Here is a 25,594-nt window from a genome sequence, read left to right on the forward strand (position 1 = left end):
AGCTCTCACGCCTCTTAAAAAATTCAGAAATGTTGGCTGCTCTTATTGTTGCTTTAGGGAATTCTGTGAATTTTGTTGGCGACAACGTGGGGTCTTCGTGTTTGCTGTCGATTAAGAGGTTTGATTTTAAAAACTCTTTTGATATTGAAAGAAGATTATGTTGTCTCTCTGTTTAGGCTTTGTACGGACGATGACTTGGGTTCTCAAGACTGCTCATGGGCTATATACAGAGTGGTAGCCTAATGGGTCATTAGCTAAAGGTGGCATTTCACTCTGGCTCGTCCCAACTCTTTTGGGCCTTGCAGATGCTATCTGGAACGAGATTTTGAATATTAAAAAATATTGTCGTCTAGGGTAAAGCATAAGTATTACTAACATTGCTTAATCTGCAGAGTTTTGGTTTGTGTTTAGTCGGTTCATCCATGGAGTTGCTAGCCATCATGACCTCATCACAAATATTTCCAACTTGGTATAGTGCGCACTAGCTTTATCCGTTTCTTCTCTTCTCTGTTTTCCCAACTAGCTCTTCAGGTGAAAATTCTCTTGAAATGTGAAGTTTATATTTGCTTATATGATACGACTTGACTATTTGGAAAGTGAAAACATTCTATCCATAAAGAAACAAGAAATAAAAGTAAAAAAAAAAAAAAATCTGTGGGGTGCTTAATTCAATGCTAATATGCTTCATTAGTCAAACTGTTTTGTAGAAAGGAAAAGCATAAGAAAAAGCTCTAAATTTGGTGGATAACATCAGAAGATGCGGAAGCAAAGGCTTCAAAATGGTACAAGCTTGAACCCAATCCATTTGGAAGACTGGCTCCAATTATTAGATCGAAACACATATAATGAGCATCCTGTGACGTCCTAACTTGACGCTCTGACTGTTAGTAAAGATTTAGTGCCAAGGAATCTAACGCTTGATAATTGTTATATATAATTCTACACTTTCTGGGAAATTCTTCAACCTGCGTTTCGGTCGTATTGGAAGCATAGTATCTGTAGAAATGTTAGCCCAAAGCCAAGGACTGATACAAAGCACAGTCAATTCACACACTGCAGAGGCGTCTGATGTCTGTCTCTTGCTTGATTTGAGGATTAGAATAGAAGCACTTGAGGCAGTATTCAGGACGTGATGTGTTGCTGCACACGATGCTGATAAGAGGATGATCATCTCCATTAGAAAACACTGGTTTCTGCTTTGAATTCTCTCCGTGCATTTTGATTGATTCTCTGGATGGTTGAAGAATGGTATTTATAAGGAAGACTGTTGGGATGAAGATCAGAAATGTGAAGCAAATGGGCAGGCTACAGCTTGGAGAGGAGGCCATCTTCGATGGCATAGACACCCTACAACCTAGGGCACAAAACGAAGATAATACAGAATTATGAGGGAGAAGTTATGGCTCAGTAAGCAACTGAATGTGACAGATTGGTTAAGAAAAAAACATTAGAAAAAAGTTAAAATCAATCAAAGTTAATCAGACTTCCTAAAGTTATGGGAGAAAGGAAGCTTCCTTTCCCATGACAAACTATAGATACTAATACATGTTTCAAGCATATATCCTAAGATACTGGTTAATCGACATATATACATGGAAAGGTTTTTATTGCATTTAACACTACAAATATAGTTTTTTTCAAAGAAGAGATACATAAGTATCCTCTCGCATGCTCCTTAGAAGAACCAAAAGGGAATAAATTGGAAGCTTCTTTTTAGGAGTAAATTATGAAATCGTGGGTTTTTCCATTTTTGAACTTAGACTATGTTTGATTTTATTGTACTATACATATATTCATGCTTTTACTATTAGCTTTTGCATGGCACATGCATTACTACTAGTATTTTTTTAATGTGAAATTTAAATTTGTAGTTTTATTTTTATTTTATTTTTAAAAACTAAAGTTATTAATAAAATGCTACATTTATTAATTGGTAAATTGAGTTTTTGAAATTTTTAACCAAAAAAAAAAAATGGAACTATGTCTATGAAATGTGGTATTAACATATATGTAGTAGCAGACTTAAAATTTTGCATAAAGAGTGGTTAAATGCTAATTATATAAAGTCATAAATCTATATATCTTAAATTTTATATATATAATAAGAAAAAATAAAAAATTGAGAGGTGGCGTGCCACCACCTTGACTCTGTCACTGCATATATGTATACATTGCATACACAGACATGGGCTACCTAAGGATCCTAATCAGTATATATATAAATAAATAAGTTAAATTGATTCTACCATTAATAGTATTGTATTTATTGTTGTCAGGCCAATTTATAGTAGACCATGGTTAAATTGTGCAATTAGTCATTATTCTATGCAAAAAGTATAGATTTAGTCCCTGTATAATAATTTGTGTGAATTAAGTTCTTGTACTTTGTTAATTTCAATTTTTAACTCCCTCACCGTTAAATTTGACGGTTAAATATGTTGACATGGTATTTTGATCAAGCTGATATGACACTAATAGAGATGACGTAGCATAATACTGACATGGTAAAAATGTTAACTCTCAACGTGAGTTTAACAAAGAAATTAAAAACACACCTTAATCCTAAAGTAAAAATTAAATGTGATTAACAAAAAATTGTTAAGAATTTTCATAAAAAAAAAAACGATTAAGAGAGAAAGAAAAGAAAATCTACTGCCAAAGAGGGAGAATCAACTTCATTGATGTTCAATAACATAGAAAACATGAACGACGAAGATGACGACTTGTGGATAGCAGTCAAAAGGATTACATCTCAAGTTGAGGTTACGCACTTAAGCTAATTCAAGGATTAAAACATTTTTTAGTTAAATATTCCAGCTTTCACTTGAGGGGAGACATGCCACAATGCGAAAATGAGTGAAGGAATCTTATCCCAGGACATTAGCTTTGAAAAGGCAACTTGGGAATTCAAATCCTATTTGATGGGCTGCCAATTGCCAAATATCCAAACAAGAGTGCCGCCTTGTGATTGTAGGCGGTGATGCGGGAATAGGGGTTTGTACAATTCTACGAGTCTTTAACTTGACAGGCTAAGGAATTAATGAAATTTTCTTGTATATAAATGCTTAACTCTGAAGAACCAAAGCTAATAGTCTAATAAAGCTAATGCTGAAGGTTTACCTTATGTTGGCAGATAAAACCATGCGCATGAGAATATTTAGTTAATTTTTCAATTTTAGATAGATATAGAAGTGATGTAATTATCTAAAATTTTGATTTCTTTTGTTAAAAAACTGCTTTTAAATCTAGAATTGAAGATAGGAAAAATAATGAGTTATTTTTTTGAAGATTCAACTAGTTTTGAATTAGCAATTTTTCATTGAAAATTCAACTGATTAATACAAAGGCTTTGTTGCAATCTCATCTAATTTTTAATGAGGGTTAAAGTGTTTTTTTTAATTTCTTTGCTAAACTCATGTGGAGAGTTAAGATTTTTTTATCAGATAAACATTTTGCCGTGTCGGTATTATACTACGTTATCTCTATCAGTACTATCAGTTTGATTAAAATATCACGTTAGTATATTAATAATTTAATTTAACGACGTTAGAGATAGGAAATGAAATTAAGGAATTGACAAAATAAAAAGATCAAACTCATACAAATTATTATACAAGGATTAAATCTATAACCTTTATATAGTACAGAGATGAACTGCATAATTTAACCGTAGATCATTAGTAATTACCATTAATAATTATATATGATATTCTGATAAGTGATAAATAGTAGGTAAAATTAAATTTATTTAAAACTAAAAGGAATAAAATAAAAAGAGAGACGTTGAGCGTTGGGCGGGGACCCAACGCACGGAAAGCGCGGAAGGACGAGGAGGTTCGTTGGCCAACCGAACATCTGGCGCTATCAACGGGGAGCCTTCCTACTCCCACGTGTCGTCTCGTGAGAGATCTTGTTATTTTAGTCCGTCCGACCCTTAACTGCTCTTCTTATCACCCGCCATTCACAGAATGCCACGTTTTTAAGTCTCGGGACGGAGAGCTATGGGTCGACGTGGAAATAAACGACAAATGACGGCGTCAACTTCCAGACGCCGGTCTTGTAACTAACCAACCAACCGGTAATTAATGAATTGATGGAGGGTAAATATGTTTACCCTCTTCAATGTTTTAAAGTGACAGCTTGATCCATTACGAGTTACTACGGTCGTATATAAATTAATTTTCTTTAACATAGATAAACGATTCAATATTCCCGAAAAAGAAGATTCATAGGCTGATGAGTATTGGCCCTGATATTTAGGAGTAAATCTTTCAAATTATTGAATTTTTTTAATAAAAAATTATAATAGTTTATTTATTCCAATCTTATATTTTAAATTTTAATTTTTAATGATAATGTGATCATTTTGTTTGATATTAGATCATTATTTACAAATTTACCATATGTTAAAAACTTCAAAACATTAAAATGGCAATCAAAATTAGGCAGGACAAAAAAAATTGGCAGGCATGGCACAGTAATCACATTGGCTGTTATAGATAATAACTCAAAATAGTCCATTTAATTAAGAAATTACAGGAGCCTGCACTTCCCTCGTTGTATGTTTTAAGGCTCGTCCTACTCCGAACCTAAGCTTCGGATTCCCATCCCCCCTCCAACGCTACAAATTTAAAAGCCTCGGATTGCGTCATCTACTGTTCTTTCGCACTGCAAAATCGGATTCACCCTCGTTTCGCACGATCCAACTCATTGAGATCCAATGGCGGAGCACGAAGAGACGCTAGTGGAGAAGGTCGCCGAGGAGATCCAAGGTGACGCCTCCTCATCCTCCTCAGATTCCGACGACGACAAGCCCTTCCACGCTGACGCACTCAAGTCCAAAGTTTATCGCCTCTTTGGCAGAGAGAAACCAATTCACCACGTCCTAGGCGCTGGAAAACGTATTCACAATATTTAAGTTTTAATCTATCTGTTTGGATTTACCATTTTTATCTACATAGATTGTGCGAAATTAATTATCAATTGTTTTTGCGATGTTTGGTCGTTTAATTGGATGTCATTTGGTTGCATTTAATGACATGCTCTGTTTTATTAGTTGATTTTACGTGACTTTTTTCGATCATGGAATTTTTAATGTAATTTATTTCGATCAGATCCAATGCTAGTTGATTCATATTCTGACTTTGCGTACGTGTTTGATTTAGTCCAGATGCGAAATCCTTCCAAGTGATGATTTAAGCGAAATTCTGTTTATTTTTAAGTATATAATTTTTTCCCTGTTTATGAAATTTGTGAATCGTGAATGCATCATCAATAGTTTTGAATCTGTTCTTTATTTCAGGGGAAGTTCTGTTGATTTGTTTATAGTATAATATTATAGATGAATCTTCTTTGAAAGTAAGATAAAGCTTTCCTACATTATGATACATTAGTTTTCTATGTATTTTTCCATTCCAAAGTCATTAATTCTTAACAAAAGCTTTGGGCAGAAGAACCTGTTTCTATTGTTTATTGTCATCTTTTGTCTTAATTAGAACTTGTTTTGCAGCTGCTGATGTCTTTCTATGGAGGGACAAGAAAATTTCTGCGGGTGTGCTTGGTGGTGCAACAGCATTGTGGATTCTCTTTGAAATGCTGGAATACCATTTAATCACTCTGCTTTGCCATACATTGATACTCTCTTTAGCAATCCTTTTCTTATGGTCCAATGCCTCTACCTTTATCAACAAGTAAGGTTTTCAAACATTCTTCATTTTGTCCTTACGATTGCATGATCAAGCTTTATTGTAACTTAACCTTGCCTTGTGTGAAGATCTCCACCGAACATTCCAGAAGTTGTACTTCCCGAAAAGTGTGTCCTTGAAGTTGCATCTGCTCTAAGAATTGAAGTTAACCGAGCTCTGGATGTTGTGAGGGATATTGCATCTGGAAATGATTTAAAGAAGTTTCTTGGTGTATGTTAAGATTTGCCTTGCTTTCTTCTAGCACTTCTTTGCTTCTTTGGTTGTGGATTTGGTTTAGACTTGCTGTAACACAAAAACTGTGAACCATTCTAGCCAATACATTTTTGCTTTTGGAAAAAAGCCACCACAAGTATAAAATGAACTAGTTATAGTTGCTGCGCCATGTTTGCGTGCTTACTAGGTATTGCTTTGCTGTTATGTTCTCTAGGTTATTGTGGGATTATGGGCTCTGTCACTCGTGGGCAATTGTTGTAACTTCTTGACACTGTTCTACATAGGTAAGGAATTTGATTATGTTCTCATACAATTATATAGAAGATGCTTTTATCTTTTTTTGGCTTTTATAACTGACCAAATTAAATTTTTTACAGTATTTGTTTTGCTACACACTGTGCCGGTGTTTTATGAGATATATGAGGACCAGGTCGATTCATTTTCTGAGAAGGCAATAATTGAGATCAAGAAGCAGTATGCTGCATTTGATGAGAAGGTTCTGAGCAAGATTCCTAAAGGGCCATTGAAAGAGAAGAAGAAAGATTAGAAGACATGAAGCCATTAGGTTTTTCTATATGTCCTCGAGTCCCAGTTTCTTCTTTATAATATAGGTGCACACATCCTTAGTTTTAGATCACATGCTTTTGCTTCTTTTTTTTTAAATCTATTGAGGACAACATTGAATTCCTGGCGGTTAGAAATTTGTTATTTACTTTAATCTTGTGTAGTTGAATTCAATTTAATAATTACAAGAACCTTTTGCAGATAATTTATATGGAATTATAATTACAATTATAAGAATGCTTTTGGAGTTGTCATTATAGTAATTATTATTATTATTATTATTATTATTATTATTATTAGAATTATTATTGGTGTTTGACTTTGATAATTGTCCTAATGATGGGAAATTGTTGGCCAGCTTAGTGCAAATTCATTGCAACCTTTTGACATTAGTCCCAATTTGAAGTGTGGTTTTCTTCATGAGTTTTGAAGTTGGATTGCTTGTTTACAATATGGTAACTTATGTGTAATATTTCAATAATTTATGTTACTAAAATCAATTAAAAAGTTATTGAAAAAATATTTTAAAGGTTAAAAAAATTTACATCAAATTTCAGTAACAGTGTATGCAATATTTCAGAAATTTAAGTTATTAAAATCGTTACATTGAAAAACATTTAAAAAAAGTCAATAATTTGTATGTATATTGCAGTAACTTTAAATTACTAGAACTACACAGAAAGTTATTGGAAAGTACTTTAAAAACTATGAAATATTCATGTAATGTTTCAGTGGAAGTATTTAAAATTTCGACAACCTGGTTGGTAATAGTTCAGTAATTTAAGTTACTGGAATGACATAAAAGTTTATTAAAAAGGTATTTCAAAAGGCTTAATAATTACTAAAAATTTCAGTAATATGTATTTAATGTTTAAGCAATTCAAGTCATTAAAATCTCATTAAGAGTTACTGAAAAATTTTTAAGGGGTATCTCAAATTTCAGTAACTTAGATTATTTCAATAACTTAAATTACGTATAACAATAGTAAATTATGTAGTTTTGATTGAAAAAAATATTTCAAGGGCTGAAGAAATATGTAGAATTTCAGTATCATGTATGTAATATTTCATTAATTTAAGTTATTAAAATCACATATAGCGTTATTTAAAAAATATTTAAAAGCTATATAAAATTACAGTAACTTATATATATATATATGTTAGTAATTTTATATTACTAAAATTATGCAGAAAAATTGCCGAAAAAGTATTTAAAAGGTTGGAGAAAAATCTAAAATTTTAATAATTTGTATGTAATATTTTAATAACTTAAAGTTACAAAAATCACATAAAAGGCTATTGATAAAGTATTTAAATACATATATATATATATATATGTATATAATTCATATCTGAATTTGATTGTCATTTTCAACAAACAAAGAAGATAAAATTTGACCCGAATTTAAAATAAATTACCAGTGGCACGGCTTAGTAGAAATTTGCCCCAATTCAAAAAGATAGTGACTTGATCTGATATAACTCGAACATGATTTGTCTCAAAATCCAAAACAAAGTAAACCCATAATAATCCAAACCTAAAGTGATGGAGTTTTATCAGTTGTTCCTCTGATTCAGAAGTTGAGCGGCAACCTAGTACTGGACGCTCACTGACGTGATGATGCTCACTCGCTCACCCCTGAAAATAAGCCACCAACCGGTAAGAAGCAACAAATGATGAGATTGAGTCGGATCACTGCCGTGATCCTCGTACGGACACCAGCAAATACCATGTTGAGATAAACGAAGCACAAAAATGTTTTGATCTATTTATCTCCTCGAAATCCTAGGTTATGTTCTCAGCAACCAAACGTCTGACCAATCTAAGCTGAAGATCTTCGGTTTCCATCTTAAGCTGATCAATCTAAACAGTACATTACAACCATCAATCAAAATCACACAGAAAGAAACACAATATTCACAACCTTTTCTCTTAAATTAAATTTACTGTATGTAAGTCCATTCTCAACAAAATGATATTTACAGATAGTTACGTTCTTCTGTCCTGTAGAAACTGCAAGTATATGGGGGTCTACTCCAAGGATCAAGGAAGCAGCCCATCTCTGTAGACTGTCCTCCTTTACAAGAAGATTCCACAAAAATACTTCTAACGGATACGCTTTTTCTCATATCTACTTCTGTTTCTAGGATACGCCCATAATCTGGAAACGGGACCTTCATCTGATTCGCTATCACTATCAGAAGATGACATCACTGATATACAACCATCCATTAAGTATTCAGCAACCTGACACATGTGGAATGCTTAGTGGACATGAAATGGAAACTGAAAAGCAGTAACTGGAATTACAAATACCTGGTGGGGTGAAACAGGCTTGATCTGCTGGCTTTCATATTTCAATTCGCACTGTCTATTAGAGCATTTCAAGTTCTTGAGCCAAACAATTGTGTTGCAATGCCCACAATATCCCCTATTGGACATTAATGTCTTCGCAAAAGAGCCTGATATTTAGAATAATTTTAAACAGCAGTAAGATGGAAAGATGATTTGCAAGTGAAATATTCAAAAGTGTGCACCAGCAAGCTAGAGAGAGATTTTGATAGGTCTATCTATGAGAAGCTAAGTAAGAAGTTTACAAACATTGTCTGTAGCAACATGTACAATGCATATGGTTCATTAACAAAGTTATTACACATCAAATAAGAGCCCACATTTCGCATACCTGTATATACTCTTTTAAAGGACTCTTTCCAATGAATATGGGTCTTTGTATCCCCATTCTCCTTCAAAAACATATAATCCTCTTTTACCAATCTGCTACTCTGCTGCATCTTAGTCCTTGAACAAGTTTTAGATCTGCCAAATACTGTGGTATATTGCAATTCCCATAGATGGCTATCATTTGCCGCCAAACTCCATGACCTTCAAATAGAGCAACCAAAATGTACAAAACTAAGCAACAAATATTTTTAAGTAAATCGGTGCCAGCTGCTATCTATTACACCTCCAATTGGAAACCAGCATCAAAAGGGAGGAAAAGTTACCGGCAGACTAGTGTTACAGAGATTAAAGATTGCAAATCCAGTAAACTGAATATGTGCACAAGAACATCTTGAGGCAATTGGGCAGACACTGAAATATATAGGGAGGTAAACATGAGTAGTTTATTCAGGTTTCTACTGTGGTATTGGGCTTGTCCAAGACATATTGCAGTGAACCTATCTCAAAGTTTACCTGTTTCTTCCCTGTGTGCTCTACTGCGCCTTATATAAGCAACCTTTGCCTGCTTAAACTCTGTAACAACCAAACTCTTCTTCTGTTTTGGCAAGGCAGATTCTGCACTCTGGAGAAGGAGTTGAGCTGCTGCATTGGCACTGCGTGTCTGCATTCTAAAATTACAATAACCTTCCTAAATAAAAGCAAAATTAACAAAAAAAGAAAAGACAAATTATGAACTGCATGTGCCTGTATAATTGTGTGATGTAATAATCAACCCAAATCGAAAAGTTCTGATACAATTAATGATGTTTTGAAGCAGTCTCATTTATCATCCTTAGTCCAACCCTAACCAACAAATACTAGTTCTTAACTGTGCATGCATAGTATGAAGAAGTAATAATGTACTTGGGAATCGTTAAAAGGATTTAAAGCTACTCATCCCAGTTCCTGAACACAATAGAGTATAATTCAATAAACCGAATGTTCCAACTTTGTTTAAAGCATGACCACAGACTGAATCTCGTGCTGAAATCTTTCTTTGTTAATGCTGAGATGTTAATCTCCTAATATAAAGATACTGATGAAGCATGCATGTCATGCTTGACAGATATTGGGTGTGCCATGCGATCATCCCACATTAATCAAGTTCAGCAGAACCATTTTGAAAGCCCTTTTTTCTCCCCCAAAGACCTTCAAAATACGGTCTATCATTGATTAATAAGTGCTCAATGTAATTCAAAATACATGTAAATTCTTGAAAGTTGGACTTATTTAGCTACACCTGAGCCAATTTCGAAAGAAATTTTATATTGCTATAATTGAAGCTTCCAACTTTTTTCTTTCGGTTCATCTTCAAGCTTCCAACTTAACCAAAATTCATCCAAAAACCTATAAGAAACTTATGGCCACAAATTGAACCCGAAATTAACTGGAAATGGAATGAGCACACAGAGATAGAGATGAACTAAATTATTGAAATTCATCAAAAAAAGAAAAACGAACTGGGTAGAGACAAAATTCAGAAATTAACGAGGGGGCTTACTCAGGAAGGAGACGAAAGGCGGTGAGGGTATCTTGAAAGATGAGAGCTTGGAGATTCTTGGGGAGTTTGCCATAAGCGCCTCTGAGAATGGAGCTGAGCTCTTTACATGCAATTGGGTATTGATAGATTCTTGTCAGTGATTCTCTGAGACCTAGCTTTTGGTACCTCTCTGTCGAATTTGACATTTCTGGGAAATTTTCCACAAATTACAACATTTTGACACGGGGAATTTTGGGAGACAAGACAAAGGATTTATCGCTTTAAATTACCACAGTCGAAGAACAAAACTTTATGAAGACGACGGACAACTGGTAGTTAAAATTTGGGCTCATTGCCTCTTTGGTTAAATTACGAAAATGGGTCCCTGAAATTTTATCCCTTTACATTTATCTGAACTAAAACCCAAACCCTGTTTAAGTTTTTATTTTTCCTTAAAATAAAAAAAAAAAAGAAAGAAAGAGAAAAAAACAGAAATTTGTTGAATAAGATCGAAACCCTACTTTCAAATAAACTTAAAAGATGAGAGTTTTTTTGAATAAAAAATGAAAATTTTAAAAGTGAGTTGGATTTGATTTGACAATTTGTGGTATTATAAATAATCTACATGTAAGCCAAATTATTTTGAGATAAATGAAGCGCAATCAGTATCATTCTTTTTTAATTTTGTGATTGTTTGAACTTTAACCATTGAATTCTGTTTTTCATATTTCATTTAAAAAGAAGAAGACGAAGGAGAAACTTCTTCAAGCTTAACTTCCGACCTCGAGTCCATAATTTGTCTAACACTTACGTCTCATCATCCCATGCATGGTTGCAGTGCAGGGTTCAGCTACGCGAAGAGCCTGTGTTATTGCATTCTTTCCTATTTGCATGGACTAAAGTCCAGGACTACAAGAAATATACCATTAAGATTATACGAGACCATTGTACAAATGCCACTGTAGAGAAGGTACTTATAAACTAAAGTAGAGAATCTCAAGCAATCCAATACAAACTCCTCCCATGTTTTGAAAGTGGAAATCCTTCGGCATTTCAAAATACCACACATTCACAGAACACAACTAAAATACCCAAAGATTGGTGGCAAATGGTTCATGGAGTGGAATACATTTGCCAAATAACCCCTTTTCTAAGCATCATGTGCAAATGCCAGATATATACTTTAAAAAGCTATTTCACACAAACCCTACAAGAGCTCTGAGGTATTGGTCGGCATTTCTTTGTACAAGGATGCCGTGCCAGAGCTTTCCATCTTGGATGCCATACCCCATGTATGCCTGGAAGTGGAACGACTTGCATTTTCGTTGAAGGGGCTTTTGGCATCACCAAATTTTCACATCTCTTCGTAGAGAACCCAGTTGATGAGTACATGAGATGCCTGCTTTCTATAATCTAAAGGAAGTAAGTTAACTGTTGCTTCTTCCTCGAACCTCCTTCTCCATACAAATCGTTCCATTGCTTCAGCTCGCCCATTATTGATCCTTCAGAAGCAAAGCTAGCAGCAACCTACAGTGTAGCATCCAAAATAAGCATTTGGCTCTAAAAGTTCAATGTATGACCTATAGTTCAAAGTTTACCAGCCCGAAGATTATACTAACAGTTTTAGTTAGACTAGTAAGAGGATCATTATTTTTCAGCATCACTAAGTTTAGCATCTAACCTGTAAAGACAGGTGAAAACTTAAGAAAGAATTATGGTCTGAAGAAACTTGTGGGTGCATAGTAGTTCTAGATTGTGTAGCAGAGTCCAGTGACCATTAGAAGAAGTAGGGTCAACTAAAATTTTTGAAAAATTTTGGAAGAGGTTAGAGATAATTGCAAATTTAATAGCAGAAAAATGTCCTCGATTGAGCAAAAGTTCAAAGCACTCTCCCAGGAAAGCCTTTGAAGTACCAATATTGCTCTAAACAACTTAAACAACCAGCATGGCATTTTTCCCATTAAACTCTAGATGGACTAAGATCTGACTAATCGAAGACAGTTTTCAAACACCAATTTTGTGATTACCAGCAGTAACATACAAATTTGCCAAAGGGGCACACTAAGCATTTGAGGCAAAAAGAAATTATGACCAGAAATTACCTGATTCTTTGCCTGTCTCAAATCTTCCAAGTTTAAAGGCCTCAAAGTTATTACTCGTTCCTCCTTGTCCTCTTCTTTTGTTTCTGAGGCATCTTCTGAGCTCTTGCCTGCCTCTTCTCTCTTCTTCTTTTCCTATAGTAACAGGAAGATATGGCGAAACTACTAGTAAGTAAATTGTCCAAAACTACTAGTAACAGGAAGATATGGCAAAAATCGACAATAGTTGAATTGGAAAGAGGTTTAGTAGTCACCAGATCTTTCAACCTCTCCTGCTGTATCAACTCCCTAACAGGTCGATAAGCTGCTGTCACGCACAAGTTCTGTTCCCAGTAGTTAATGCCATCAGTTGATAACAGTTAAATATAATATAATAGATGTTATGAGTTAAAATAACAAACCTTGAGATCACTTCCACTATATCCTTCTGTCATGGTTGCAAGCTCCTTAAAGTCCAGATCTTCAACTTTCTCTTTTGCCAGTAGAGTTTTCAAAATCAGTTCCCTGCTCTCAATGGATGGAAGGCCAACCATAATTCTGTTCAAAATGGAAGTTAAAAGAGTAAGACCAGATGCTCAGTCAAATTTTAAGCTGTCAGCATGACGGTCAATTATAATTATAGTTCTTGGTATCAAGGCGGAGACACAATAGAAAGGAATAGTACCAATCAAGTGCCAGAAAATCCTTGACAAGAAACAAACACAGAAGGTCTAGAATAAGTCTAACAAGATGGTACATAAAATATAAACTCTCTATGAATAATAATTCAATGAAGTAAGCATTAAGAATGATGGAGGAGATTGTTCCAAACAATATTTCGGAAACCTTGATTAAATTTAATAGATACTGAAAGCTATGAGCTCAAACTCTAATCAAGTGAGGGTATGATACCCAGGTACAAGGATAGTGAATGCACAAATGATCAGAAAACTAACCAGTCACACAGTTAGACAATACAAGGATAATAGCAACAGTGAGATGACTATGAATATGTACCTGCGCTCAAATCGCCTAATTATTGCTTCATCAAGGTCAAATGGCCTGTTGGTTGCAGCAAGAACAAGAATTCGCTCACCGGTTTTGGTCAATAGACCATCCCAATGTGTCATGAACTCATTCTTAATTTTCCGCATAGCCTCATGCTCCCCAACTCTAGTCCTCTGCCCCAGCATGCTATCAACCTCATCCACAAAAATAATAGTTGGTGCAACCTTTGCTGCTAGTGTAAATAAAGCTCTTACGTTCTTTTCATCTTCTCCAAACCATTTTGATGTGATGGTGGACATTGAGACATTAATGAAACTTGCTCCAGCTTCATTCGCGATGGCCTTTGCCAGCATTGTTTTCCCAGTACCAGGAGGCCCAAAGAGTAATATACCTCTACAAGGCTTGAGAAGCCCACCTTTGAAGAGATCTGGTCTTCGCAGAGGGAGCATGACCAGCTCTTGAAGTGATTCTTTGATCTCATCCATAGCACCAATATCTGCAAATGTCACCCCTATCTCATTCGCAGGGATAACCTCTGGCCTTATTCTTTTCTCAAATTCATTATCAGGAGGAACTTCCTGCAAGAGAATTATATCTGTACTAAGATAAAACTGAGACCACTAAAGGAAAAGGACACCAGAAAGAGGTAATGGACATTTGAGCTTTCAGGATTTTAGGTAACGACACAAATGCATTTATAGTTACTGAGTTCATTGACCCTTGAAATCTGCTAACCTGTTCAGCATGTATCACGGTAAAATTAGAAAATATGAATAAACTTGATTTTTTTTTTTGAAAGATTGTAGTTTCATTGCAAAGAAGGGTGGAATAATCCCCTTCAAAATAAACTTGATATAATCACTATATTAATCTTCCTGTGTTTGTTTCTTTTCTTTCCAGCTATGTTGTTTTTGAACTATAGCGGTAATTACTTATATCCTCGAAGTACATAAGCTGCATAGCAACATGTATCTCAAACGTATTCATCTCAATTTTCAATTAACTGTTGAAGGACATTAACTTACAGGTGCTTTAGGTGCTGGTGGATTGTCTCCATCTTTCTTCGCAGCAGGAATGGACTTCTCAGTTTCACTTTTGCTTTCAGAGGCAGGGGTTTCGGATTTTGATTCAGTCTTTGCACCCACAGCCTCTTCACCTTCATTTTCCTACGGTTAACAAAGAGGGGTGAAAGATTAGACAATAAGCATAAAGTGACCCAGATCCAAAATGCTTGAATTCTTCTAAAGCAAAACTAGTATTAGAGCACAACCTTGGCAGAGTCAGCATTTGCCTCTAATTTTAAGGTATCCTTCCCACAACTTTTTCCTTCCTGGAATATATTTAGTCCGTGGGACAAGCTGCTCCAGAGCCAGAACACTAATGTTAAGCTACTGATAGATTTTCAGAAAAGGGAAGAAGAAAAATGCGGTGAAAGAAGCTCATATCAAGATCAAATAACAATTAATGTCTACCTCTTGGATGATATAACAAGCTTGCCATTTCGGTATTCTGGATCCTTATTGTTCATCAAGTGATAAGAGATTGCTGATACCACAATTTCTTCAATGTAATTACTTAGGATCATTGTGTCTGCTTGACAGATCGAACCCAAATCATCACATTCAAGGTCATTTGCTGCAAGTACCTCAGCAATGTGGTTTCTGTTATCTTGAATTTGGAGCACCTTCATGTCCTCTTCCAGTTGGGCTTTCCAGCTATCAAGACGAGTTTCATCTTCTGGTGGTTTTATCTCAATATTGTATGGGAATAATACCGAGAGCCTCTGATCCACCTCCCTGCGGTCATCTTCTGGGTCCAACATCCTGGAACCAAGTATCAACACTGAACCCGAAAGTTTGTTCAACAATTTTTGAAACAGATTATATAAGCGTTGTGATCGGAGGAGGAGCTTCTCGACATCCCTCAGGTATAAGATGATGGAACCAGTTTCAGATACTGAAACCAGTACCTGCAAGAGAATGACAATGGCCTTCAATACCATTTAAGTAAAATAGGAAGTTGAGGGATCAGCTACTGTCTGCTTAGTCAAACTTTGTGTTCAAAGAAAGAATTTAATGGAAAGCATACCAGCACATATGTAGTATGGTTTTGACACAACTTATATGATACATATAAGGCATGTGTGCGTGTGCACACACGAGCATATGCATGTTTATACATTAAAAGGAAGAATCATCGAGAAAGACCATTGAATGACCTCCAAACTGACTACTTTGTATTATGGCATACCTTGTAAAGTGACTGTAGAAAAAGTTTCTGATCGAAACACCAACTGCTAGTGCGCTTGTGGGATGCTAAAAGAAGCAAAAAAAAAAAAAAAAAAACCGCCAAATAATATAAGTATGGTTTGTACATCTTCTTATGTCAAGAAATTAAAGTAACAGATATATTTTTTCCAACAGCCAAAAGTTTACTGCATGAAGTCTCTAATAATTACACTGACCTTATTGAGAATTCATAGCACAGAGTCTATAATAATGTGCAATCCCAAGTCAATTTCACATATGGCAAAATACAATTTGAGAAGAAAGCTCCAATAAAACTAAACTATCAGCTATTAATCCAACCAGTAGGCAAGAGGCAATTGAATGAAAAACAGATTTATTTGAAGGTAAGAGGTTAAGTACATTTAAGAATAGGTTGAGGCCAGGATATGCTGCTAGTACTAGAAAGAGCTACAATCAGAGAATAATTCAACTATTTGAAAGTAAGGTCTATGAAAGGAATGATCACAAGAAGAAAAGATGGAATGCAGTCAATAAGTTTGATTAGGTTTCAAATACAGACCTTGTTAAAGATCATTATAGGTTAAATGCAACTTGAGGTTGTCTACCTAAAGGTGGCAATTGACTTAAGGTTTCTTTCTAACGTCAGTATCCTTCTTAGGACAACTATGGTTCAATTTGAAACCAGAATTAGCACCTCAGTATTGTGTGTATTCTATTATGACTCATAGGAAAGGAATTGAGTCACAGGCTCACGGCCAATGTTAAGATTATCTTTTTTGGAGTTTTTGACTGTAATGAATCAAAAACATTATACATATATTAAGGCTTCTCAGACAGAAGTTCAAAAGATAAATGAAGTATAACCTGGATTTGTGAGAGTACAATTTGAAGAGATGCTACTCATATCAGATGCAGTTGAGGCATTTCTACGGAGTTTTGGAAGATTGCTTGAACCTTCCACAGCCCTACAAATGTATGAAGGAGAAGGTTATAGGGGATACCTCACCTCTGGCCCAGCGGTAACAACCAGACCATAAGCACAATAACCACCGTATATATTCTACCATGCAAATGGAAAAAGTTATAGGATAAAGGCAATTACCTGGACTTAATATCAATACCACTGCCCTGTCGACGTAACGTGCCTGTAGGAAAAATCTTGATTAAAACTATAGTGAAAGAAATGGTTAAAAAATGAAGAATCAACAAGATGTGTAAAGATTGGAATGCCAATTGAATATTAAATCCAAGCAGGTTTTTTAACATAATCAATGATGACCTAAGCAAACCTAAAATCACAAGCACAAGTACTGCACAGAATCAGAATGCAGAAAAATGAAACCTAAGGAAGCAATATGATTCTGTTAACAAATACGTATAACATGTTGAAAGATTACCACTTGTTTCTTCTCTAGGCAAAAGGAGTGAAAAGGAACCAAACAAGCTGTTCATTCGCTCTAATGTCATTTCTGAGATGGACCTCTTGAATGACTGCAAAAGATGCAACTAAATCAGGTTATTATAATTACCACATAAAAAAAATTCTTAGAGCTGATCAGTTTCTTTAGAGGATGTGATACACGATGGCAGATGTTATCTTGAGTAGAAATTAATTAGATAGAATTAACACAAGACAGGCACATGTAACGGTATAAATTTTTTAACCTTCATCCACCACACTCAATTTTACAATCAAGTCAAACCCGACCATGCTTAATGCATGAATGCAGTAACTTTTAAAACAAAAACCCGAAAAAGTAAAACTTACAGGTTCTTTCTTGGTACAACCATATTTGCTCTGCATCTGTGGCAAAATAATTGTAAAAAGAATAAGTAGGACTCTAGAAAGTTGAAACTTAACGACAATAGATGTTGTGCCTATTTACCTTAAGAGAAAAATCAGTTATGTCCAAAAGCAGTAGCTTTGATTCAAAGTCATGTGCCAAAGCCTTGGCAAGCATTTGCTGGTAAAGTTCTTCACAAGATTAAAATGCAGCCCATTAGGTTAAAAATGAACTCTGAAAGATATATATCTTAATGTAGAACTAAAGAAACAATTCCAGAAACATACCGGCAGGTCCTGAGAGCAAAATAGCTCTGCTGACAGGGGAAAGATTCCGTGTGTGCTTAGAAACATCATTGTGTTTTAATTGGACATAAGCAGCACTTGTCAATAACACCCGAGTTCTCTCACTGCATTAATCACCATCAGAAGGAGGAGTAAATTTGTGAAACTACTAGATAAGTTTGCCTTAAAAGTAATACTTCATATATTATGGCAACCAGGTACCTCGTACAATTATTAAAAGGGACCTGGAATGAATTCCTGAAACTTTAGTAATATATGTTTTAACATAGAGTAATTAATGAGATTGCTTGAAAGCTATAAAATGTAAATTTTCCAACTTTAGCCCATTGATAGACTTAATTGACGTGCAAATAGAACTAAAAAGCCTGACGACAGTCATCAAAAGAGCAGAAATCCCTCAAAATAATAAATAAAAAAAGAATATTTAAAGCCAGAGCAAAACCTGCAGCTCTCATGGAGTTCAAGATCTAAGACTTCCCAAAAATAGTCTATCCTAACCTGAAATCATTAAATAAATATTGGCATGTTCAAACACCGGACATTATCATGTTGAAGAATTGATATAGTATCTTAGTCTGCTAAACTTTCATGGTATCATAGAAAACAATATTCTAAACCCTCCAGAAGCGCAAGAAATGAAAAACAGATTTCATAGGCCAAGTTCTGGGAACTTTAACCCAGGAAAAGAAGAAATCAAATGAATCCTCTTCATTAAACACAGCTCGGAAAAAAGATAAATCAATTAATCAAAATACAAGGAGCAAGGTTTAAACCCCACCAGCCGCCAAAAAAAAAAAAAGAATATGATAATAAATGATCACGGGTGTTTATAGTTGTAAGAAGCATGTGCAAAGAATATCTCCAAACCAGACCATGCACATGGACATGGTGATTAATACATACCAAACCAACAGCTTTTTCTTCTTCTCCTTCTATAATTGCCTGGGTCTGGGGACCAATATCAAACACAAGAACCAAATAATGGCAGTATAGCACAAATCCTTTACGGTCATTTTAACAAAGAAAAAGAAAACAAATTTTCATTTCTCAAGATCTTCTAAACACCCACATCAATGTGAATCTAATGCAAAATCATGTAATGAAAAGACCATTTAAACAAAGGAAAAAAAAAGAAAGAAAAGAACCAGCAACAAGGACCCATTATAGGCTTACCTAAGGTAATAAGGGAAGTCGTCAAAGGTGACCGTGCTAAGCTTTCCATCCACAACCTGTCTCATAAGTTCCTGCTCAATCTGCTCCCCTGTAATACCATCTTCTGCAGAACTTTTGCCAGCCCATTTGCTCACAGTTTGCCCTGAAGCCAATCCAAGACCTACCCCAACACCAACCCCAACACTTAAAGCTGACAACAATATCCGCTTTTGTTCCATCTCTCTATCCAACCAAACAAAAAAAGCCTTCTTTCTCCTTCTCAACCAAACCAAAAAAAAAAAACTTCCCTTGACTTCTCTTCTTCCTTTGTTCTTAATCTCAAAGCATGAGACTTTGCTATCTTGACAGATAAAAGGTTTGTTTTTTGCAACGAATCCTTTGAAATATGTATTAGAGAGAAAACCTATGTGAAGATTCAAAGAGAAACGAAAACAGATGGGAGAAAAGATTCAAAGAAAGAAGAAGAAAAAAAGAAATGGGGTTGTTGGAAATGGAAGTATTGAAGGACAAAGAAGAGAATGAATGTGAAAGAGTTATATATATTTATATATATATATATATTAGCCCGAATACAACGTTGGTCTAAAGGGTTTTGACAGGTAAAGGACTAAGCTATTAGCTATGTGGTCTGGCCCTCCTCGACTATTTATAGCATGCCATACTAATGGACGTTAAAAGCCTTCCCGGGAAAAAGAAACAAGAAAAATTTTACTTTGTTTTTGCTTTTTGACTTGCCGGTGACCGTCTAATCTAGGTTTCTCTCCTTTTCTATGTCTTTTTGGTCGGTTTTCTTTCTTCCCTCCTTTTCTTTATATTGCTTTTTTAATTTTTTTTTTCTTTCGGCTAACCATAGTTTTAGATTTTTTTTTTCCTTTAGATAATGGTTCCAAATTATATATATATATATATATATATATATATATCTCTTTTCAGAGAATTCATGAAATAGAAAAGAAAAAGGATTAAGACACATGCCATTATATTTTTGCCAACTAGCAATATCTTATTGTTGCTTTACCATATTTTTAATGCTATGTAATGTTTTAAACTATATCAATAAATACGTTGTCTACAATTAATTTTGAACTGTGGATTTCTAAACTATTATTTTCCAAAAAAAAAAAATCTACAACATGTGCCTTCACAAGTTAATCACATATTAACTGATAAAATAACTATATGAATTATCTAACTTGATTTATAATATAGTACTATTAGTTAGTTAAATTATAATATCTAATTAGAGTTATATTATAATATTATTAGTTAATTATAATTAGATTATGAATACAATTACTGTAACTTTAATTAGATAATTTAGATGATTGATACAATTATCTTAACATTAACAAAGATTCTTACATTTAATATACTTGTACTTATAATGGTTGATTACTTTATATGTAATATGGTTGTCAATGTACACATTAAAAGAAAAATCTTTTTTAAAATTGCAATAATGTAACGAATTATTAAAAATAGAAGACCTCCTTGAGTTGTAGAGCCAAATTAAGTAATTACTATTTAAGCGTATTGAACGGCGACGTTTATACTAGACTAAATGAAATCCTTTTCCAAATAAAACTATGTTGAATGTTTTATTAAACGAATTATGTTAATTGAAATTAACCCTCAATTAATTAATCTTTAACGTCAAGAATGTATCATGGTGAAACCCCTCATTTGATCATTGAGAAAATTAATTATTACGCTCTTTGTTAGTTCAGTAAGTTATTATTTACTTACCACAAGTTAGTATTAATTATTTATAGTATGAATCACTATCGTATAGATGCAACTTACATGTGCAAAATTGGAAGCTCTAATTTCCCGTGGGAAAATGGTTAATTTTTTTTAATTTCAGATTTATTAAGATTTTCTAATTGAAATAGAAAAGCCAAAATTTAGCCAATATATATGTACCTAAACCTACTATTACCAGAATTAAAATAAAAAAGAAAACTGTTTAGCTTTTATATATGTATGATTATTATTAGTATTAACTTCTTTTTCTTTTTATATATGTGATTAAAAATTCATCAGCCAAAGCTTAAGTAGTTATAGTCGGAGAAAGAGTGAACATAGAACCGTGCATGTCTTTTTATCATTATTGAAAAATTAATGTTTCTTTTAATATTTTTATTAATAATTTTTTTTAAAAAAAAAGGGATTCAAATTCATACTATTTACATAAAAAATTATATATTAATCTATGAATTAGATACTCGGATGTATTTCTGATTAATAATTGATAATATCAAGTAGTAAGTTAATGGATTGTTGACTTTCAAAAAATAAGTTAATGCATTGTTAAGTATTTTAATTTCTTTTCGTCATTTGCTTTACAGTGCGGCAGATGGACTCCCCGTCCAAAGTGTTGGATTAGAAACCACACGTTAGAATTTACTTTTTAGAAATCTGTCGCCTTTTTGCTGTCTCCAGTGCTTCCCTTTCGTTTCTACACCCTATTAAGATATCGGCAGACCACTACACGACTAAATTGAGGCGGCTACACTGGAAAGTCTCCCATTTTATTAGACCCAAAACCCACAATTGTTTATGGGTTTGATCATAGTAGTAAGCCAAATATTTATGTTAATTTTTTTTATTAGTTATGGCTATTATTTCTTTTAGGGTTATTTTGGCTTTTCCATAGAAACGACTTTTTTTTTCTTTTCTTTTGCAACCAATAATTATCAACTTGGCTTTCACTTTGTATGCAAAAGTGGTCGTCATAATGCAATTATGCAGTAAAACCTTTATCAATTTGTCATCTATTTTTGGAATTTTCCAACTGGCACAAATTATATTAGTGAATTAATCTAAATTATATTAAGCTAAGTATCAACTTAAGTGGCAAGATGAGGAGGAAATTTGGGATGAATATGGTAGAATCTGGTTATTTTCATCCTCGGAAAACAAAAATGGGCTTTGACTCTGTGTGGTGTGGATAGGGTTTCGACTTTGTACTACTTAGCTTCCAAAATAATAGTACCAAATTCTCTTAATATATGCTTGACTGAAGGGCAGCTGAAGGCATTGTCATTGTGGATGTATATGAGGTTTATGGTACAAAGAAACAAAAGGTACGGATTCAAAGTGTTATATCATAATAATTCAGTCATAGTGGGGAATGGGACCAAAGGAAATGAACAAAAATGCAGGTTTAGTAGTTTTCAAGTTGATTGTCTTGGCATTGCAATGATTCTATATGGGGCTTTATTGTCTACACCAACGATTAGCTATTACAAATATAATATCTTCTGTGATAACAAAAAATCTAGACCCACCAACATTATAAATATTGATTAATTAACCATCTAAGATATGGTTAATGGCAACTAGGTGTGTGCTTTCCCCAACAAGATTGTTTAAGTAACTGTAAACCTCACAAGTGTAAATCATTGTCTCAAATCTTAATGGTTAATTTTCGTTTTTATATTTTGCATATAAAGAGCCTTGGGGAATTTAATATTTCATGCTTAGAAAAGCCCAGAGCAGGATGGCGTATAGAGATGGTGGAGCTGATTTCGGGACATATCAAGGAAAAAGCATCCACTGACAAGTGCTTGCCCAAATGTAGGAAAATATAGCAGTTGGCCTGGTGACACATTGGAGAAAACTGCTTCTTTCATTTCATTGGATTCGTTTCTTTCTTTTCACCTTTCTTCTTTTCAAATTAATTGAAGTTTCTCCCCTGTTTCCTCTGTTGGCTGAGTGGGGTAACAATTGGGCATTTGTTTTGTTTTGTTTCTTGGGGAAATTTTTATTTTTTTCCTGTTGGACCCATGAAATTTTGCACAGGCAAATTGCCTTTAGGCCTTTAAACCCTTTAGCCTTTTTTACTTACAAATTGGCAAAAGGAAGGGAAGGTTCTTGAAGGATGTGAGGTGGGGGGGTGAGAGCTCTTATCAATCAAGTTATCAAAAGGGGGGGGGGAGAGAGAGAATAAGAGAATCTTATTGGACAAGGTTTTTGGTTTGGGGTAGAAAGAAGAAGAAAATAAGTGAGATTCCAATGGGCATCTACACATCTGCCTTTTTTTTTCCACCTCAGCATCACATGCTAAGGCTTAAAATCTTGTTGCAGCATTTCGATTGGTGGGTTACACGCCATGCCACTATACTTTTTCACTACTTTATTACGGAGTCTCAGTCACCACATCAAAAAAAAGCTACCCTTCCCCAAGGGCAAAACAAATAAACTAAATAAAATAAAATAGATACAAAAAGCAAACAAACAAGTGGTCCTAGTCAAGGTGGCCGATTACCTTTTACTGCGTCAACTTTTGATTTCATGAGTAATCTTCATATTGGGGTTATTTGCTTTGTCCGAATCTTCATTTTATTTTCTTTTTGGGTGAATCAATGAATGCCTCTTTATTATTTCTGTTCCAGGATCAGCATATTCTTTTCAAATCCCAACCCCATTATTCACATTTCCTGCATTCTCCTTGAGGGGCAGTCCAACATATCTCGAGCTTTCATTGCATCTCCCTCGATAATGCATTCGGCACTCTTCTTTTTCATGATTATCCATTGCATGAGCCTGCCAAGAAATGACCGGAATTGATTTTCGGCACAGGGAATGTTTCATGTATTTTGCTTGCATTCTTTTTCCTTTGAACTATGCGACAAATGCATACTTACTCAATGATTCATAAGTAAAATCAACTGTTTAATTGCAATGCATGCAAGTCTTTCGCATTTTATTTGGACGGGATATCATTCTTTACTTTTTCTGACTTCCAATGCTTGGTTTGAAAGGAAGCTATAGAATCCAACTGTTTCAAGATCAAGCCTTGAGGCTATAAATTATTCAGTCCCCACTCTATTCCAACAGTAATTTGCCACTATGATGGATTATCATGACTAGGGCCATTTTTTTGGCAAAACTCTCATGGAAAATGCGAAGCAAGCCGACATTCGGAAACCAACTGCATTGGTTTCTGTTATGATTGATTAATGGTCTCTGTTGTTAGATTGCAAGTTGGCTTGTCAAAGACAAATTGCAATGCATTATTACATGCTATAGAAATCGGATGTGGGGTTGGGTAATGGGTAGAGATGGAAAAAAAATATCTGATGAACGTGTATGTTAAGGCAATCTACACACCAAACTCAATGGTGAGGGCAGAAATTTTCTATACAGATACATTTTATTTTCACTACATTATTGAAATGTGTATGGAGTTTCATTGTGACAGCCTGACTTTTCATTTTTCCCAACTACTTCTATTTTCCTTCTTTCTTTTTTTAGCTTTATGAATTGCCAACTTTGATTTGTGAAAGTTTTGGCTAATGGGAACTATGTTTTCTTAGAATAAGTTCCATTCACGAACACTAAAGGAAAAGGTAGGGAGGAGAGCTGATAAAAGGGTTGATGCTGCGGGCAGCTGATCTCATTCTTGAATTTACCAACAGTCCTGGTGTTGTTTTGTGCTCACTTCCTTTTGAATTTTGGAAGGCAGAAATGGAACTTTATGAACCTTTACAGCATTCTTGATCTGAAAGGCATACAATTACATGCATCCACTTGACACCAATGAAATTTGAAACATGCAATTACTTTCTTTTGGACTGCTGCCTTTGCTGATTAGCTAAGTAACTGTTTTGCAAGCGGACCACAATAAAGAAAAAGCAGAGAATTGAAAAACTTGGAAAGCTAAACCTTTCTTAAAGGCTTTTGTACAAATTACCTACGAGTCTTATTTGACTAATTAATCCTTTCTATTTGCAGAAAGTCTAGATCTTGAAAGATGTGGACATTAATGAATTAGATTCTCCACCATAAACCAATAAAAGGGGTATAACTATTAGCTTGTTTGTGTGCCATTAATGAACCCATCAAATTCTGGCTGTTCATCGTGACCTGTTATTGCTGCAACTTATGTAGAAAAACCGGAAAAAAGGAATTAATGAAAAGGACATGGATTTAACAGAAGACAATACCATAAAAGCTTAAAAAGATGATGGATTGATTGGGGCTGCTTTCTTTTAAATGAAAAGCTTGCCTTAATATTGGTGGTAAAGTGGAACATGCTGACAGTTTTATGAATATTAAAAAAGCTGATGTTCTTGAAATGAACTCATGCTATAGTGTGAGCTAAGTGGCAATTGACCAAGTTTGCATTTGACGTGGTAGCTTCCAGAGCTTGACACCAAGTAAAATCCAAGAGGTACCTAATTACCATATCCATGGCGACATGCTTTAAAAGGACTACTTAAACATAAAATATACTCATTTGTTTATACCTTTGGGCAACAAAGGTCAAAAGTGTTTGGTTGTATTAAAATAGTATTGAATTTAGAAT

General features: G+C 34.4%; 3 protein-coding genes across 8 annotated transcripts; 1 reads left to right on the forward strand and 2 right to left on the reverse strand.

Moving 5' to 3' along the window:
- Positions 1-4,624: 4,624 nt before the first annotated feature.
- Positions 4,625-6,736, forward strand: LOC18605668 (reticulon-like protein B3). The gene is made up of 5 exons (XM_007038812.3): positions 4,625-4,901; positions 5,510-5,690; positions 5,774-5,915; positions 6,133-6,202; positions 6,296-6,736. Exons 1-5 carry the CDS (start codon positions 4,721-4,723, stop codon positions 6,463-6,465), a joined length of 744 nt encoding a protein of 247 aa, XP_007038874.1. The 5' UTR covers positions 4,625-4,720; the 3' UTR covers positions 6,466-6,736.
- Positions 6,737-7,923: 1,187 nt separating this feature from the next.
- Positions 7,924-11,010, reverse strand: LOC18605669 (F-box family protein). Of its 6 annotated transcripts, none has more exons than XR_016025082.1 (7): positions 10,706-11,010; positions 9,679-9,833; positions 9,489-9,576; positions 9,167-9,366; positions 8,800-8,945; positions 8,467-8,730; positions 7,924-8,121 (listed from the first exon to the last, which is right to left on the reverse strand). XR_016025082.1 is itself a non-coding variant. In XM_007038813.3 (6 exons), exons 1-6 carry the CDS (start codon positions 10,888-10,890, stop codon positions 8,590-8,592), a joined length of 915 nt encoding a protein of 304 aa, XP_007038875.3. In that variant the 5' UTR covers positions 10,891-11,010; the 3' UTR covers positions 7,924-8,589. The 6 variants fall into 6 exon arrangements, 3 of the variants coding, with proteins under 3 accessions (XP_007038875.3, XP_017973024.2, XP_088660343.1); XR_001927119.2 differs by having other exon boundaries at positions 7,924-8,346; XR_016025081.1 differs by having other exon boundaries at positions 8,213-8,730.
- A 584-nt stretch (positions 11,011-11,594) lies between these two features.
- Positions 11,595-19,820, reverse strand: LOC18605670 (P-loop containing nucleoside triphosphate hydrolases superfamily protein). Its single transcript, XM_018117402.2, has 16 exons — positions 19,282-19,820; positions 18,091-18,212; positions 17,906-17,994; positions 17,788-17,823; positions 17,417-17,510; positions 17,122-17,164; positions 16,884-16,984; positions 16,021-16,085; positions 15,243-15,739; positions 15,041-15,128; positions 14,796-14,936; positions 13,780-14,348; positions 13,185-13,320; positions 13,038-13,106; positions 12,787-12,918; positions 11,595-12,211 (listed from the first exon to the last, which is right to left on the reverse strand). Exons 1-16 carry the CDS (start codon positions 19,497-19,499, stop codon positions 12,098-12,100), a joined length of 2,514 nt encoding a protein of 837 aa, XP_017972891.2. The 5' UTR covers positions 19,500-19,820; the 3' UTR covers positions 11,595-12,097.
- Between the last annotated feature and the right edge of the window lie 5,774 nt (positions 19,821-25,594).

Source organism: Theobroma cacao, chromosome 3 (genome assembly GCF_053813885.1).
Source record: "Theobroma cacao isolate CCN51 chromosome 3, ASM5381388v1, whole genome shotgun sequence".
In the NCBI taxonomy this organism is placed as follows: domain Eukaryota; kingdom Viridiplantae; phylum Streptophyta; class Magnoliopsida; order Malvales; family Malvaceae; genus Theobroma; species Theobroma cacao.